General features: G+C 52.1%; 9 protein-coding genes across 9 annotated transcripts; 5 read left to right on the top strand and 4 right to left on the bottom strand.

Moving 5' to 3' along the window:
• Positions 1-1,037: 1,037 nt before the first annotated feature.
• Positions 1,038-2,876, bottom strand: LMH87_008839 (uncharacterized protein; the record flags this gene model as incomplete). Its single annotated transcript, XM_056202076.1, has 1 exon — positions 1,038-2,876. The coding sequence occupies one exon, from the start codon at positions 2,874-2,876 to the stop codon at positions 1,038-1,040; it is 1,839 nt and encodes a 612-aa protein (XP_056056674.1).
• A 1,160-nt stretch (positions 2,877-4,036) lies between these two features.
• LMH87_008838 (uncharacterized protein) lies at positions 4,037-4,905 on the top strand (the record flags this gene model as incomplete). Its single annotated transcript, XM_056202075.1, has 2 exons — positions 4,037-4,574; positions 4,637-4,905. 2 exons carry the CDS (start codon positions 4,037-4,039, stop codon positions 4,903-4,905), a joined length of 807 nt encoding a protein of 268 aa, XP_056056673.1.
• Positions 4,906-5,133: 228 nt separating this feature from the next.
• Positions 5,134-5,980, bottom strand: LMH87_008837 (uncharacterized protein; the record flags this gene model as incomplete). Its single annotated transcript, XM_056202074.1, has 5 exons — positions 5,134-5,229; positions 5,288-5,350; positions 5,407-5,431; positions 5,480-5,570; positions 5,647-5,980. The coding sequence occupies 5 exons, from the start codon at positions 5,978-5,980 to the stop codon at positions 5,134-5,136; spliced, it is 609 nt and encodes a 202-aa protein (XP_056056672.1).
• An 866-nt stretch (positions 5,981-6,846) lies between these two features.
• Positions 6,847-7,482, bottom strand: LMH87_008836 (uncharacterized protein; the record flags this gene model as incomplete). Its single annotated transcript, XM_056202073.1, has 3 exons — positions 6,847-6,909; positions 6,963-7,133; positions 7,216-7,482. 3 exons carry the CDS (start codon positions 7,480-7,482, stop codon positions 6,847-6,849), a joined length of 501 nt encoding a protein of 166 aa, XP_056056671.1.
• A 513-nt stretch (positions 7,483-7,995) lies between these two features.
• Positions 7,996-8,667, top strand: LMH87_008835 (uncharacterized protein; the record flags this gene model as incomplete). Its single annotated transcript, XM_056202072.1, has 2 exons — positions 7,996-8,265; positions 8,323-8,667. 2 exons carry the CDS (start codon positions 7,996-7,998, stop codon positions 8,665-8,667), a joined length of 615 nt encoding a protein of 204 aa, XP_056056670.1.
• A 456-nt stretch (positions 8,668-9,123) lies between these two features.
• Positions 9,124-9,472, top strand: LMH87_008834 (uncharacterized protein; the record flags this gene model as incomplete). Its single annotated transcript, XM_056202071.1, has 2 exons — positions 9,124-9,153; positions 9,227-9,472. 2 exons carry the CDS (start codon positions 9,124-9,126, stop codon positions 9,470-9,472), a joined length of 276 nt encoding a protein of 91 aa, XP_056056669.1.
• Positions 9,473-10,899: 1,427 nt separating this feature from the next.
• On the top strand, positions 10,900-11,947 carry LMH87_008833 (uncharacterized protein; the record flags this gene model as incomplete). The annotated part of the gene is made up of 2 exons (XM_056202070.1): positions 10,900-11,710; positions 11,937-11,947. The coding sequence occupies 2 exons, from the start codon at positions 10,900-10,902 to the stop codon at positions 11,945-11,947; spliced, it is 822 nt and encodes a 273-aa protein (XP_056056668.1).
• A 1,682-nt stretch (positions 11,948-13,629) lies between these two features.
• LMH87_008832 (uncharacterized protein) lies at positions 13,630-15,583 on the top strand (the record flags this gene model as incomplete). Its single annotated transcript, XM_056202069.1, has 2 exons — positions 13,630-15,493; positions 15,555-15,583. The coding sequence occupies 2 exons, from the start codon at positions 13,630-13,632 to the stop codon at positions 15,581-15,583; spliced, it is 1,893 nt and encodes a 630-aa protein (XP_056056667.1).
• A 436-nt stretch (positions 15,584-16,019) lies between these two features.
• LMH87_008831 (uncharacterized protein) lies at positions 16,020-17,046 on the bottom strand (the record flags this gene model as incomplete). Its single annotated transcript, XM_056202066.1, has 5 exons — positions 16,020-16,115; positions 16,176-16,633; positions 16,692-16,754; positions 16,806-16,890; positions 16,969-17,046. 5 exons carry the CDS (start codon positions 17,044-17,046, stop codon positions 16,020-16,022), a joined length of 780 nt encoding a protein of 259 aa, XP_056056666.1.
• Positions 17,047-17,320: the final 274 nt, after the last annotated feature.

Genomic DNA, 17,320 nt, shown 5'->3' with positions numbered 1-17,320 from the left:
TAATAAGTAAGTTTTCTTAGTTGCGACAGTCATCTTAATAAATTGACGTCTGTGCTGGCTGCGACCCAGCCCCATGTGCGCACCAGTCGGTGTAGACCTGACTGGGGGGGGACTATAATGTCACCGTTACACTCGCGATGCATGTCGGCCCAATAACCCCGGACTGGGTTTATTACTGGGGAAGAGTCTCGGATGATAGAATCCCAGTGCAACGTTATTCTTGTGTCCGATAGGAGGCAAGTCAATCGATGTTCGCCACGTGCGATTTTTGGGCCGGCCGGCTGGGGAAGTCATCTCGGCTTTGGCAGCGGAAGCCTTACCCGGGAAGCCTTACCCGGCAACATGTTCAAAGTTGACTGGCATATGCCGAAACCCAATTCACGACGCCATAATATTGATACATTATCTTCCAGTGTTTTGTGTTCAAGAGAATGTTTGGGGAGAACTGTTTTTATCAATTATGGAGTTATGATATTGTTGCAAACGATCATCGTGAAGGTTCAATCTACCCGGCCCATCTTCACGCAGCCCATTACGGTGAGCTTATACGCTTGCAGGCTTGCAAGTCACCACCGTGACCCTACGCTGCAAGACCAGACCCTTTTGCGGATACTTACTAGGTCGATATTACAAATCTTGATTCTTGCGAATGTACTCATAGTTGGTTGGATATCTCTAGTACCGTATTATTGTTCAAGCTATATGACCGAGCCGGGATTTCCAGACACTTTTCAGCAGACACTTGTACCCTGCGCAACACCAATGTCCATGTGCCCCAGCTCATCAGGAGCTCCCTGTTTGTTTTCTTTTTTATATTCCTTCCGGTCCCGCACTTTATTCCCATGTTCGTGTATGCACCGACCCCTACCGAAAAGCCCCAACGCCTGTACGCGACCAGTCCTCACAGCCAGGTTCGTACTAAAACCAAATTCCAGATTCCCTCATGACGTAGCCAGTATATATAACGTGTGGTACTTGCCAAAAAATTCAAATATAAGCCAGTTCCTCGGCGACTTCCAAGTCTTTTCGACCCATCTCTATTGTTGTTGTTGACTCGCTTCCTCTTGCAGTCTCTCAGCTTCCATGTCCTCCATCATTAACCGCTCAGTAAAGCTTCGCGGCGTCCCGGTGAAGCCATCCCGATCTCGCACACTTGCTCTGTAGCTGCTCAGATCGGCGGGGTCCATGCCACTTGTGCCGTCGAGGCCGCCGACAAACGAGTTGAAGTTACCAATTGAGGCGGCTTTGGCGTGGACTTCCGGATTTTTGACCACTGGCATGATGATGGAGCGACCCTTGTATGAGCCTACTGAACCGACGTGGAAGCGTGTTGTGGTGGGCGTGGTAGGCTCTGCAGGCTCTGGCTTGGCTGCCGGCACAGAGGCTGGAGGGACGGTGGTTGGCGAGCGCAATGAGCTGAGCCCTTTATCGGAAGCGGACGTTGTCCTGTCGTTTTCATCATCGCTCGGCTCGTCTTCAACCTCGGACGCGGGTGGTCGTTGTTGTGACGCGGTCTTGCCACCTTCGTCTTCGAACTGAAACATGTCGTCGTCATCGTCGCGGATATCTGAATCATTGAGAGACGTTTTATTTTTTGGCGTTGCCTTGCTTGTGCTGGCTGATGGTTTGCTGACGGGTGCAGGTGTTGCAGCTCTCATCTTCTTCATGTCCAAGGCGTCATCATCTACTGCCTGCCGATTGTTGCTGGGCTGTTGTTGAATCTGCTGCAATCCAGTCGCCGGTTTCGCTGGCGACTTGTCCAAGTCTACTTGCTGCATCTTATGCGTGACGGCGTTGTCCGAGTCGGGATTCACCACAGTCCATACAGTGCCCTCTTCCAGAGGTTCTCTTGACAGGGCGCGGAGAGCATCGGACGAAGAAATCTTCTTGGGCGGCGGCCCGAGGTCGTCATCGGAATCATCGTCTCCTAGGACCGAGTCCACTGTGACGTTTTCGCCCTCCCACATCGGTGATGATGACCTTGGCATCATGGTATCGCTGGGCTGCGGAGACGCAGTGGGCAGAAATTCAGCACCCATAAATTCGAACCGGACACGCCTAGGGCTCTGGGGCGATTTATATATGCTGGAGGAGCGTCGCAGGGCACTACGGGGAGCCTTGTTGTCGCCCTTGTCAGATGACGCTGACGAATTTCCGTCGTCGGCCGTCGCAGCTTCAGCCGCCTCACTTTCGCTCGGCCGACGCCGGGATGCTGTCGTTAACCGACCGGGAAACCGGTCTTCCTCGGCAGGATGGCCCATGCTGGTGTTTGGCGTGCTGTTGTCGATGCTGCTCTCAGTCGCAGGCAACCGCCCGGTCTCGGCGCTTTTTGGGCTGTCGGCCGCGACAGAGGATTGCTGCGAGGTGGTAACAGCAGTCCCGATTGTGTCTGTGGGTGAAATAGGTGTGTCGTGCGCAGGTATGGGAGAAGCTACTAGGAGCGGTAGATAGCTCGGCGTGAAAAGACCCTGCAGCTCGTGATCACGGTCGCGTGGGCTGCCAGGAGCGTCTGAGTTACCGGAGTCGGCAGGCAGCGGCGCTAGCAATAGAGTTTGGGGTGTGGTCGCCGTCTCGGGGCTATCGTTGACTTGTGGCGGAGGTGACTCAGCTGGCGCGCCAGCGGACTGAGACGCTGGTGCTGGAGCTGCCGGCGTGGGCGGATGCTGTGGGAGGCACGGACGAAGTCCCTTATAATCGTAAAAAATGCTTGAAAGGCTGTCTTGAATGTTGGCCACGGCAGACGGAGATGCGTTGTGCGTCAGCTCGTGATAGTGTTGGTGAAACTCGCTCAACAAGTCCTGGCGGTACAGCTCCAGCTTGGCCTCGAGATGGTTGAGCTTGGTGCGGAGACCGTCGTGCAGGCTGGCCGCGTCCATGGCTGTTAACGGGCAAGACGGGCTACACTAAACGGATGAATGGCTATGCGCGTTTCCAGCGGGGGCATGACGCAGGGCAGTGCCAGGCAGATGCATTCAAGGCTGGGGCAGGATCGCCTTGAACTGGAGGTACGAGTTGGACAATGCATGCAAGCGATTCCACTGTCGTGGATTCTTGATTACGGGTGGCTGCTATTTTGCGATTTGCCAATGCTGGCTGGCTATCCCACAGCGTCACGTGGATCGCCAGGGCCTGCCAAGGCGGAGGTATATGCTTGCATTTTCCATCTTTCTGGGCTCTATTTTTCCGGGGTCATGAGTTCTCCTATTCAATTGGCTGCTGATCTTGGCGACTTGCTCAGTTAAACCAGTTTGCGCTACTTGGCACGTCACTATTGTCTCATGCTCACTATTCTCTTACAGCCCCAGGAGGAGGGGTCATAGTTGCCCAGGTGGCGGTCAATACGGCCTGACTTGGGCCGTGTTGGGGTATGTTGCAGCCCACGATTGCACTGACATCTGCGGTAACCGTGAAACAGAACAGATTAGGTAGTACGGCAAGCATTAGTAAATCTGTGGCTTTCAATAGCTGGCCCGAAGTGACGCTGTTTTTCGCCCTGGTGTAGCCCATTGACAGCTGCCAAGCTGATACACTGTTCATCACGTGAATCACACTTTCAAATCTGAGACTTACACAATCGTAGTAGCTCGACGAGGAACTACTATTTCAGTGTTATCGTGTTTCGCGATGAGGCGAGCGGTAACCATCTCCAAACATCTCCAAGCACCACCTAGTACAGCGTCGAAACTATCGTGAGAATATGCCTCCAACAGCATAAATAGAAATCGTGTTCAATTCACGTTGGCTTCAAGTCTGGAAGAAGCTATTTAGCTGCATTTTCCCTTACCACTATTGCCTCCAACTTTGACCATGACAGCTTCCGCTCCTCGTTGCACAAACTGTTAACCAGTGACCCACCGCTTACCACTTTGGGAGCAGAGCTTGCGCTGGCGCGCCCTGCTGCCCAGCCGCTACCACTTTCTTGTACCTCCAACAGCAGCACCATCTTTTTACAGCTGCAGCTCGGCAGATCTTGGGAGGAATCTGCATTACATTCTGACAGCATATTATTTGAACACCTTTAGTTCATCTGCCAGCCATGTCGACGATACCGGCGGACACCCTGCAGTCGGGCAATCCCCCCGTTCTGCCCCTCGATTTCAACGCGAACCAGCCGCCCAAGGTGAGGGTCTACCCGTTCTCGAACTACACGTTTGGCGTCAAGGAGACACAGCCCGAAGAAGATCCTTCCGTGATTGCACGATTAAAGCGCCTTGAGGAGCACTATGCCGAGCATGGCATGCGCCGCACGTGCGAGGGTATTCTGGTGTGCCACGAGCACAACCAGCCACACATTCTGATGCTGCAGATCGCAAACGCTTTTTTCAAGCTTCCCGGCGACTATCTGCGGCCAGAACACGACGAGATTGACGGATTCAAGGCGCGTCTCGACGAGCGCCTAGCACCTGTTGGCCGCCTCGGAGAGGACGAGAAGGACGGGGAGTGGGAGATTGGCGAGTGTCTGTCGCAATGGTGGCGGCCCAACTTTGAGACCTTCATGTACCCTTTTGTGCCTGCACACGTCACTCGCCCCAAGGAGTGCAAAAAGATCTACCTCATTCACCTGCCCAAGAACAGTACGTCTGGATCCGTATGCTATGGTCGACTCCAGTCTCGCGTTTGCTAACAATCTACACAGAAGTGCTCAGCGTCCCCAAGAACATGAAACTGCTCGCCGTGCCTCTGTTCGAGCTTTACGAAAACAGCGGCCGATACGGGCCTCAACTTTCTGCGATCCCGCATATCTTGAGCCGTTATAACTTTGAATTCGTTGACGAGGACGGCAAGGTTGTCAAGGTGACGCCCGGCGACGGTTCTAAGGCTGGAGAAGAGCGCCCCAAGACAAAGGTACTCGTCGGCGACGACACAGACATGAAGGAGATAAAGGAGGAGAACGGAATTAACTAATGCCTTTCAATTCATTGGCGACGGTGTTGGGCGTATGGGTTACTCATTTTTAGTCATTTCCAAGGCAAGCCGGCCCGTGTGCGGTTTGTCGATTTATTTGCAACAGTACAGCCGTGGTTGATGAGGTGGAAACAAAAATTTCTTCAGTTTATCATATTTGAAGCCGCATCTATAAACATTTTCCATCAAATTGTCGCGCAGGCGTGCTGAAAAAGTATCGCAAGCCCTTCATGCCTTCTCGCCTTGGATGGTGGCAATCACATCACGTTCGTGCTTAGACGCGCGGAATTCCAAAAACCAGATTCCTTGCCATTGTCCGGTTTGCTTTCAATAGTCAGTATCACAACTTTACTGCAGTTGTTCAGTTGCGGTGGTAACCTACTAGCTTACCGTCCTTGATGGGGATAGTGACACTGGCTCCTACGAGAGCAGATTTGATATGGGCCTACATCACGGTAATGAGTCTGCTGATGTTGCGGCTCCAGTAATAAATTAACTTACCGGCATGTCATCCGAGCCCTCAGCACTACTGGCGATTAGAAAAATATGTACATGAAGAAGATGCAGCACTTACTTGTGCTTGTAGAGACTCTCGTCCTTCGTGTCAGCTGCAGGCACGATGCGGTCAAGAGCATTACTCATGTCAGTCCTGACATCTTTATCAACTGTGGATAAAGAAAGCTCGTCAACACGATGATACCATGTGAACTGGGGAATCGGCCACCGGCGCTCGGCGCTTACAATTTTCGTTCAGGCTCAGCGCACAGCTGGTGTGTTTGATAAAGAGGCTGAGCAGGCCAGATTTATATTTCCTGATCTCGGGCACTGATCTCAGTACCTCGTCAGTAATGAGATAGGAGCCGCGCGCCTGGGCGGGTAGTTTGAATTCCTTCTGGGTCCACGACAAGATGCTGGCGCCTTCTGTGCCGGTGCGGGTACGGGCAAACGGTAGGAGCGACAAAGGGAGCGTCCAGATAGAATGGAAGAGATTAGGAAACAGTCCTAGTGTCAACACGAGGACGAGAAGCAATGTTGTTGAGAGCGAGTATGAATGGCTAGTAGATTGTGGCATCATAGAAGCTTTCGCAGGCCAGCTTGCCTGCTATGAAATGGGCAAAATGTGAGCAACGCCAGTTCGATTTTGAGATGGGCTTTGCAGACGCTGTGACACCTCTCCTATCATGCGTTGGAAGGATTCTTCTACCTCGTGAACGATGGCTCGGCGAATTTGAGGGGCATCCGTTACACGCGACAGTTGGGAGGTTAAAAATGCACCGCCTGTCTTCTGAGCGTGTCCTTCTCACGATGACTGCGGTTTCTAGGGCGAGTTAAGTCCGATGACCTGTAGGAATTTGTGCAATTATCAGTGTGAAGTAGCAGGAAACCACCAATCTAGACCAAGACGGCTACCTTCTGCGTCTTACTGTGGCAATGCTTTGGTGGGCCCCGTCGGGCCACCTACCTATGCGACTGTGCCTCGCCAGAACCGCAGAGGTAGGGTAGATGCAGCCACACAGGCATTTGGCGCGACTTTGTTGAACAAATTCTGGCGAGGAATGTGATATGCCGTAAAAAGTGTTGACTGGAAGTTTGCTTCTATTTGAAAGATATATCCACCCTGGAGGAAAGAGTTTGCAGAATCAGGTGCAAGAGCAACAAAACTCCCCAGGAACGAGAATGGGATAAGTAGTAAGTAGTCAAGAGTATTTGGGCTATTCTGTTATTACTGGCACGTTAAGTGTCCTTCCAAGCTACTGCGGACATTAGACAAGATCGACGATGGTTATAGCCTCACGTTCATTACAGGGCAATCAATTCGATTATGTACAAATGTAATGGATTTAGGTCTTAGTGTAATAGCTGGTACAGAACTCTCAAAGCATTTCTTGTCTTGCTAATCAACATACTCCTCGCCCCTCTAAAAACAATGCGGCGCGTGGTTTATGACAAAGGGTAGGACGTCTGGGGGAGTGCTTCGAGGTGCTTACGGTGGTGCTCGTTGGCCTGCGCATTGTCAGCTCATCATCTCCAATTTTCGACTTTATTTTTTCACGCACGAAAGGTGTGCCGCAGTAGTTGCAGGTAGAAATCTCGGCCTTGTCGGTGTTGATGAAAATCCTGGGGTGACCGTGGGCGGCGCTGCCGCCGCCATCGCAGACAACAACGCGGTCGTGCGTCCATCGGACAGGCTGCTTGTGAACCATCTCCATAGCAGAGAGAGGTTGAGGCTGCGCATCGGAATTAGTCTCTCAGTCCCAAGGCTTTGCCGACCAGCTATCCCGTCAAGGGTAAACACGCTAGGCACCGTACCTGAACTTCGAAGTCGGTCTGCTCGAATCGAGGGCCGGTCATAGCAGTGGCTCGCGGCTTCTGATTTCGGGACCAGACTTCCACACGGTTGGGAGCCTGGCCGATTTCGACGGGCGCGGAGTCACCGGTCTTCGTAGGCGTCTTGAACTCGTCTCGTGTCGTCGGGACAGTCGATTCGAGCTGGCGGGCGGAAACGCTGAAGGCGCGGCGAGAGACGCGCATGCTGCGCGCGAGGCCACCAAGGGCTCTCAATTGTGGCGTGGCCATAGTTGTGAAGATTGGATACGAAGCGAGGACACAATTGAGCCCGATCGTTGGATTGCCAGCTCGGATTCGCTTTGGATTCCACTGGCGAGAGCAGGTTGACGAACTAGAGTGAGTGGATTAGAGATCGCGGAAAAAGCTATTTCCGTGGCGCGCCGCTACCAGAGAGCTCCAGAAAAAAGTCCGAGGATGCCAGCCAATCTTCCACAGACAAGCAAGAAGTCGAGTATTTGAGCCGGAAAATCGAAAACAATTCTGCTCCCCGACATACACTACCGAAAGGCTCTATCGCATTTTTTCCTTCTTGAATTCGAATCTTGCGCAACGCGAGCTGCCGAGGCTCCTCCCGCAACCATGGCGCCCGAAACCCCAAAGGGAGTTTCGTCGAGGCTGTTGACGATGAAATTCATGCAAAGAGCAATCGCATCAAATTCTGCCGCAGCCTCTCCAGAGTCGGAAACGGGCTCTGCAAAGAAGAGAAAACTTGACCATGGATCGCCCGCAGGTAGACTCAGCATGGACTTTGACCAGGTGTCTGTAGATGCCGCCATGCAAGCCCAGGAAGCTACGCGCAAAGCGGCGCTTCTACAGCATGCGACTGGCGATACACACTGGGTGCTGAACACAAAACTTGAGAACCCAGCCATCACAAAAGCTTCCAAGGCCCCACGAAAGATTGTCTACGTTGGCTATGGTGACATAGACTCTGAAAACGACAGCGGTGACGGGGAAGACGTCGCAGCGCACGGGCGCACATCAACACATAAGCCCAAGTCGAAGAGCGAGGTATGCCAGAACAAACGAGCTGGTTTTGTGCTAAACACTTGCTAACGAGAGGCCCAGGACTCGCAAAAACCAAGGGGCGACGAATCTGGCGACGAGTCTGAACAAGACTCGGACGATAGCGAGGACTCGAATCCCAAAAAGCGCAAAGAACGCGGCTCACAGCGAGACCAAAGTAGATCGCGCTCCAAGTCGCGCACACGCGCGAGTGCCACAGAGATGAAAGCTAAAGAACTGCGCGATAAGCGTAGGAAAAAAGAGGTGCGACTAAACAACATCACGTCCATCTCGGGGGCTAGCGGCAACTCGCCCAGCAACAAGTCCATGACCTGCTATAACTGCCACCAGCCTGGTCACATGGCTTCTGACTGCCCCCGACGCAAGTCTAGTGGACGTGGCCGGTGATGGCGTCGCACAAACGCCTATGTAACAGCCCATCTGTAAATATTACCATGCATGGACGGAGCTTGTAGAGCGTTAGTAGCGCGCGTCATGCCGGACCACTGCTCCAACAAGACTTGCATGCAAGACCCGAGGCAGCTGGCCTGCCTTACGAATTACGATATAGACCTTGACTCCCCCAAACCGGAGGGGAATTAGCCTGTTAATTTATTTAATGCGCTCTCAGTCATTAAAATTAAACCAAGTGATTTCGCCCCTGTGAGAATTTGATTCAGTTGAATGGTATTGGCTGTGTGGACCCTTGGCTCCGGGGCGGCTTCTGATTTTAGTGCTCCGGAAGTGGCGTGAAAGAGATCTGCCATTTCCGCTCGACATCATTCTGGCGCAATAATATCCCCACGACCTCGAGTACCTTACCCCGGCGACTACACCAGAAACCTCGAGTGCTCATACGTCAAGATGGCTGGTCTAAATTTGGAGGTGTTTAAGGTAAGAACTGAGCTCTTGCGCCGCCTCTCGCGGCCCCTTGGCTCATCAGCACTGACCTGGACAAAACCACCAGTTCGGCGTGTATGTCATGTTTCCGATTGGCATCATGTACTACTTTGGCACGAATCTTGACAACCGCTTCTCCGTCCCCGAATTTTGGCCGCGACCCGAAGAGTGCAACAAGCTGCCGCGCGACCGCGAAGAGCTCAAGATTGAATACGACCGCATGCTTGCCCGACAACGTTTCAAGCAGGCTCGCTTCGAGGAGGAGCAGCGCGCCAGAGGCGAGGGAGGGGGCCGCAGTGGAAATGATTCTTGATCCCATATTGATGAAGAAAATGTATCATAGTTGCTGGCCAGATTATGAGCCCTGCGTGCGTAGACTGTAACAACTTGTACGATGGAAGAGGGAGACAAAACAAAAATTACAGCTGTATATTCTCTGAAAACAATCGCATCCTCCCTGCGCTGCTGCCGCGACCCCCTTGAACCGGTGCAAACATGCAGATGTTTCTTTTTGAGCTCGTCCAGCTGAGCACCTAATGGGGACATCTTCTCTTGGCCTACCAAGTGTGATACGGACAAGCAGTAGCACGATCTTTGGCTACCGAATTGAGGACCGTCGGCTGTCGGCCCGCGCCCGCGAATAATAAACAGACTAAGAACAGCATTTTTCAAATCTTCCTATGGTGATGCCGCCGAAATAAGCCTTGATCCGGCTACTGACTCCGAGCTGAAAGACGAGAGATGAGCAACAAGCGCCCCTGTCGAGGAAGACGACGATAACGCTCGAAAATGAGCTTGGCCATCATGATACTTGATAGCTGTTGTGCCAGGACCTGGCGTCAAATCAACTGATCGACTCTCCTTCCATGTCGCTATGAGCAGCGAACTACATAGGCTATAAATTATCGACACCCTATGCGCAGATTTAAAGCGCTGGAGTTCAGATCCCAGTGCCTGGGCTGTTTAAGCTGCCTCAACTACTAAGACAGCGGTAGCGGTCACGATCTTGTATTCGACATTGTGCTCCTGGGGCAAAGCTGCTGTTGCGTTTACTATGTGGTACCTCTCGAGGTGTGATCAGCCTGATTAGCCACGCCGCCTGGAGCTGCGGGTGCAAGAAAACACTGGACAGGAGGGCCCAGAGGGATTTATAGTTTCTTTCAGAGGATAGTTGTCACAACCTTTCTGTTTGGTCTCGCCCTACAGTTGACAAGGTGCTCAATTTCGGACTTGTGTTCCACCCATATCTGCCCTTGGGTTTTTATCTAAGCAGCTCGATACTGGCTGCCCCTCCGTGTCGTAAGCAGTAAATGTAGAGTTTGCGAACGGGCAATGAGCAGATTCAACCGACAAAAGTGTAAGGTATGTTGCGTTCTTCGAGCCCGCCTCTTATTGTATCCGCTGCGCCACTCATTCGAGCAAGTGAGAGGCAACTGCTCGCACTTCAACAACTGCCTCACAATTGTCCCGATTCATTTATGAGTGCGCATTTATCCGCGACGATCGACGTGCGTTCCTCGTCCCTCTTTGCTCACCGAATTTCACCACGGCGCGTAAAATGGACCTGCAGGCTCAGCTCGGCCTCCAATGACCGGGGCTACGCGCCCAATCCTATCATGCAGCGCAAAATGGACCTGCAGGTTTAGCCTGCCTCCATTGACAGGGGGTATGCCATGACTTTTGCAACAAAGTCCTCACCTCATCGCATCATAATGAGCATCTTGCGAGACCGTCGTTATCATGCGTCCTCATTGCCTTCTCCCGTGCCTCGTGGCGCTCGCCCACGCAGAGTGGTGGGACGACTTCTCCAACAACCTCGCCTCTGACCTCGCGCCCATCCTTGCCCTCTTTGGCGAACAAGTCACCAAGCAATTCCTGAGCGAATCCACCACCAGGCTCGATACCTTTATATTCGCCATGGTGCCCTTGGGCATCCTCACGGCTGTCGTCTCCGCCATTCGCGTCTGCGGCGGCCCGTCCCTGCGCGCTTTCATCGGTCGCGCCCAGGAAGGAGGCGGCGTCGCCGAGGCGGAACTGTGCTCCTCCACCAGCCGTGACGTCTGTGAGCTCTACCATAATGGTGCTGTTGTGCGCGTGTTTGGGCGGCCCAAGATTGCGGAACTGGTCCATGAACCTAGGGGCGCCAGCTTTTACGAGAAGCTGGGCAGCCATGACGGAGCCAAAGACGATGTAGCGGCAAAGTGTGGCATTTACACGTTCCAAGAATATATTGGCAGCTCTGTCGCACGAGACGCTGGGTGGACCGAAAACGGCGCAGCTGTGGGGGGAGACGCTGAGAATGGAAGCGATCGCACCATGAAGTTTGCTCCCAACCCCAATTTGTCTCTCAATTACGGAATAAAGAAGCACCCCAAACTCGTCAATTGGCTGGCCGCATTTGCTGGACTTGTACTCCAGGCCTCGGTCTTGTGGTTTGGCGCTCTAGCAACGTACAAGTGGCGCTGGAAGAAGAATGACACTCAGGCTCCGCCTTGGGCTTTTCCGATGATGGTCTTTGGAACTCTGCTGCAATGTTCTGGCATGTGGTGGTGTGCGCACTTGATTGATGTCAGCTCCAAAGAACGGGTTTTTCGCAAAAGGGAAACACGCAAACAATCTCCCTCATCCCTGCACGTTGTACAGCCAGGAAATCAAGTTGTCGGGGACCAGACGCTTGATTCGTTTTCGTTTCAAGATGCGATACTTCCCAGCAGGGAATACATTACATCATGGAAAGACCCCCAGCAATCTGACCATCCGAAAACAACAACTGTTAGTGTTGCCGTGACCATGGTAGGCTTCATTTTGCAGTTTGTCAGTCTGCGTGCCCAGCACTCGGCTGTTTCCGTGTTCCAACTTGGTGCTATCTTGGCGATGAGTCTCATACGCTCGATGCTACGTACACAACGGCTCAAAAGAGGGCAAAACTTGCTGTACAATCGTCCGGACGAGGCGCAGGGTTATGAGCTCGATTGGCTAGTCCTGCAAATGGAAAGGAGCAGAAACAATGGCGGAAATGGACTTTCGACACCCTTTTATTACAATACATCCACAAGTACGACTACTACTGAGACTAGTGTGCCATCAAGCAGTGGCGGAGGATCAATTCTTCTGACGGAGTCTTGCGCCGGCGGCGTGAAGTCCGCTTGTGCCATCACCTATTCGGGGCTATCCTCGACCGCACCATCAAAGGTCGAGGAGGAAGTAAAAGCGAAACACGTTGAGTGGTTGAAGCAGAATGAGTGCCCGGACGATTCCTTCCTCCCACATCATGGTGTCCGGCTGTTTTACTGTCGTGCACGACTTGCAGAATTGACGAGCAAACCACGGCTGCCATCACCAGGAGTGTCGAATGCGTGGGGCGACGAGCTAGTAAAAAGCCGATCTCCGGCGATTCAGTTGAAGAGCGCTATTGAAGCAAGTGCGCATGTCCTATTTTCCCGCGCCAGTCTAAAGAAGACCTGGGAACGGGCTCAAACTTTTACTTGGTCGACCAGCAACCTCTCATGGTGCCCGGGATCAGGCGACCAACCACGAGAATCTTGGGTACACCTGTCTTTAGAACGATCACTAGTAAACGGGAATAAGTTCTCCGCGTGGCGTATCGAACAAAATTTCTTGGAGGCCGTCATTGGCCTATCGGCGTGGTCAATGATATCTGATCCATTGACAGAAACAACAGACAGTTTTGAAAACATCGTTTCAGCTGCCGCAGAAGTATGTGCTGAGCGTATCTGGGCAGTGGATGAGCATGCCGAGCGTCTCCTACAAATAGAGGCGGAAATGAAATTCTGGATGGAAGATTTTCCAGTATTGACGTCACACAGGAAGTTTGGGTTAGTGCCTCGAACTATGCACAGAAGCCCAGCTACTCTATGGTCGGAGCTCTCCGAAGGTGCTCTCTATCCAATTTTCTGGCCATGTGACAAAACGAGAGATGGCATCGAGCTTTTGCGATTTTCTGGGTTGCAAGCTCTGAGACAACCAGACAGCACAAACGGTCCGGGAGTATCTGCCTTGACTACTCGCATACGTCACTCGCTCACTACCCTTTGCGCCCACGAGGTTTATCATTCATTCATTTGTGGTGTCGCAGAAGCCCTTGAGTCTGTTGGGGGCAAATTGAGCATTTCCTTTGGAAGGGAGGGTCTTTTTCTTCAGAATGATGTGATATCCAAACTTGTCGACTGCTTTGAAAGCAGCGGGCTTGGTTCAAGGCAGGATGCTTATCCGATCATCGTTTCAGCTCTTCGGAACCGAGGCAAATTGCAGCTGGCCGAAGAAGAGCTGCCACATATTATCAATACTGCCGAGAACTATAGAAGGGGGGACGAATATGAAAAAGCAGAGAGAATTCTGCAATGGGCCTGGAACACTACACTCCAAATGACAAACGACCCTCTGGACCACCCTGAAAATACAAGCTTAGCCACAATCATGTTGGAGCTGGGGGAGCTATACCGACCGCACATGTACTCTTCGACACAGAAGTTGCAGTCATTCGCGCGTAATGGGCTCGATTGGATACAAAAGACAAGGGCAACTCTGCCGGATCTTCTTGTAGAGGCTTCCGAGGTTATGGATCGATACCTAGAGCTGTCTATGAAACAAATGTGTGATTATATACCTCCGCCTCAGCAAATTATCGACGCCATATCGGGCGAAGACCGAGTTCAAACGCTCTGGCTACTCAGCCAGAAAGGCGTGGAGCGTTTGGATGCGGGAGCGGGCGGCCGTACCGTGCTTTCGTGGGCAGCTCAACAGGGCTGGCAAGAAGTTGTCAAGGCGACCCTGGAAATGGGCCACGATGTTGATGCACACGATCGTTTGGGCCGAACCGCGCTGAGCTATGCTGCCGAACAGGGGCACACCGACATAATAAAAATATTGCTGAGCCATCAGGCCCTGCCAATCTCAAAGGACCTGTCTGGGCGAACTCCTCTATCACACGCCGCATCTGGAGGCTCCGTCGCGGCAATTGAGGTATTGATGAAGGATCGCAGAGTGAGCATCTATACAAAAGACGAAGATGGACGCAGTCCGCTTCACTTTGCCGCAGAAGAGGGTCAAAATGAAACTATAAAATTTCTACTTCAAGGGGCGAAGACTGGTATGGTAAATGAAGCTGCACAGAGCGGCATTACTCCATTGTACTGTGCTCTATCAAGCGATCACGAAGAAACCGTGGAACTTCTCATTAGGGAAGGTGCAAACTGGAACGTGAGATTTGATGGACAAGAGCCATGGAGGTGGGCTCTGATGCATGGGCATTGGGCCTGCGTTGAATTTGCATTGGAGAATCTCAACCGAGAGCGATTGGATGGTCACAAGTTTGCGATATTGGTAGAGCTGAGACCGAGAGATTACAGGAGCGATGAATCAGTTATGGCAAACGGGGCAGGGGCAGTCGGGTCTCTAACAGAGAGGGGCGGTCTTTTTTTGAGAGTGTTTGAGTCCAATGGCGAAAATGAAGTCGCCATCACATTGAAGTCGGGGTCAATGTTTCTAGACGACAGCCTTTTTGTTCGTTTGTCTACAATTGACCGAGTGGAAGGGCATCTGAAGATCAAGACTCTGGGGATTGGACCAAGGCAGCACAAGATTTTCGAACTGTTGGCTCGTCACATGGGAGAGAGCTTCTATGTTACAGAAGAAATGTTGAAAGTTGGCGCGAGGAATTGCGATTTCGATGAAGAAACAATGAAATGGCTGCTCTGTTGGCGCGATGGAGAAGCTGAACTCACGGAGCAAGTAGTAGAGTTTGCTATTGGGAGGAAGATGGGGGCACTGAGGTTGATAGAACTGTTTGTGAAAATAAGAGGAGATGCCGTCCCGGTATCTGACGCTGCGCTGAAGCTCGCAGCCGGCAGCGGCGACGAAGAATTACTGGGGTTCGTGCAGGATCGACTGAAGAGGGCCATTCCAACGGAGGCATGGCAGACACTGGCGCTCTACCAGGCGGTTGAAGATAATGATGGCAAGACAGTACAGGAGCTTCTGGAGCAAGGAACAGACCCAAACTACAGATTGCGCGGAGGATCAATGCTCCTCCACCACGCAGTCAAGGCCAGTTCGTTGGAGGTGGTGCGCGTCCTGACGCTGTGGCCGACTGTTGACGTTGAGGCATGGGACGCGCGGGGCCACTCGGCGCTCTACTACGCTTCATCTGGCAACATTACCACAGGAGTCGCCAAGACTCTGCTGGAAGCTGGTGCAGATACCTGCCGGCCCGTAGAAGATGGACAGACGCCAATGAGTAGGGCAAAGGCATTCCGCAAACCGGGGGTTGTCGAACTGTTCGAACGGTACACTAAAAGCAATGCAGATGAGATATGTTAGTCAGGAAAACGAAGTTATTCTACGGCAGTATAGTTCCCTACTGACACAACACACAGTACTAAGTCAAGGTTGTCCAGGTAACTAAATTCATTTGTTGCCAGTCAAATGAAGCAATTCACAACTCAAGTAAGTGTCTTTTTGCTTTTTATTTTGGTACAAATGTAGCATTGTGCGTGGCTGCTCTAGCATAATTCTTTTTTTATTTTCTCTCGACATAAACGTGCAATCATGCATGGAGCAACAGCTGTCGAGCATCCGGCGGCGCTCAGGACATCACTCTATAAGGTAAAGCTCTGGCACAGGCCTTCAAGCACTAATTTCTCAACAATGGGTCCTATTCTGTTCTAAACATAGCTTCAACATAATAACAACGGCAACGGCGCCGGATTCGCGGCACCTTCTGTGACTCTTTACGTAAAGATACAGGAGAATGAAATAAACAAAAGGTTTTTTGCAAATTTCCCATAATATCACAATATTGTACAGTATTTCACAATAGCTGGCTTGCGTTCTGCAGGACATCAAACATCAAGATGCCTTTCTACGGCCTCCCACGCAGCTTCTGTGGCGCGTCCTTGCTTGGTGTTTGTGAATATGGCCTTGACTTCCGAGTGTTCCTTCAAAGTTGTCAGAAGAGAGGAGAGTGTGACCGCGGACTCGTCGGAATCTAGTTTCACCATTGTGTCCGCGTTCGGCGCCCAGACAATGTCGGCCGCGGATAGCTCGAGGTCAAATTTGGAGGCAAAGGCCTTGGTGATGGCCATGAGCACCGACGGCTCCGTCCACAGCACGTATCCGCCCTCGGCGTTTCCTTCTACATCCTGCGCGCCATCGTGCTCGATTGCCTCGTCTAGGAGATCAGAGAGCGCAGCGCCGCCATCCTTGGGCTTGAACACGGCACGGCCGCGGCGCGCAAAGTTGAATGCTGTCGAGCCTGTGATTCCTCCGGCTTTTTTCACGGCGAGCTTCAGATCCTGGAGCGTGCGCTGCTTGTTGTCCGTTTCGATATCGACAATCAGAGCAATTTCAGGCGGTACAAGAAACTCCAAGGTCATGGGCTCTAGCTTTGCCCCAGAAGCCGATCTGCCCTGCCCACTTGCGATGGCACCTTCTATTAGTGCCTTTGGGATGCTGGCTGATGAGTTTGTTAAAAAAAAAAAATGCTTTGCATGGGCATTCTTTTTATGATTTACCTTTATTGGCAGCTGCAATCGCATTGGCAAGTGCTGGGTTAAACTGAATATCGTCTCCATACACTACAGTAGTGTTAGTGCATGCCGCACGCCAGTAGGATAGAATCTACATACTTCTCGAGTACATGGTAATAAGTTTTGTAAAGGCTGTGCGTTCAACCATCTTCTTCTTGTCCGTCACCGCTTTAATATGCTTCGTCTTAGACCACTTGTTATGGCCAGCTTCTCTGGGCCTCGTCGTGCTCAGATGCTGTCTGCACGCAGGACACTTCCTTACCCGAGGGGTAGCGACTGGGCGTGCTACAAGTTGTGCCAGCACACCAGCAAAGCGCTTTGGAAGCATCATCGCTGCCATTCAGAGCCAACGGTGTTCGGAAAGCCCAGTGATTTCTCCTTAGCAAGGTGTAAATGATGCAACATGTGAGTTCCGTGATGGCAGATGCGAGACGGGTTAAAGATGTTCCCCTGAGCTTCAAGGTCGCCCCGCTGCCCAAAGTGCCGCCCCGAAAAGGGAGCGAACCCACCGAAGCTCCAGTGGGCTGCTCGTCACTGCAAGTGGCTGTCGCTGCCCCTGTTGTCCACAGCATCTCATCTGGACTTTTGAGTCTCTGCAAACTGCACACGACAAC

The sequence above is a fragment of the Akanthomyces muscarius genome (assembly GCF_028009165.1).
Source record: "Akanthomyces muscarius strain Ve6 chromosome Unknown contig_18, whole genome shotgun sequence".
NCBI lineage: Eukaryota > Fungi > Ascomycota > Sordariomycetes > Hypocreales > Cordycipitaceae > Akanthomyces > Akanthomyces muscarius.
Note: the sequence above shows the minus strand (reverse complement) of the source record. Positions and strands in the feature narration are given on the sequence as shown.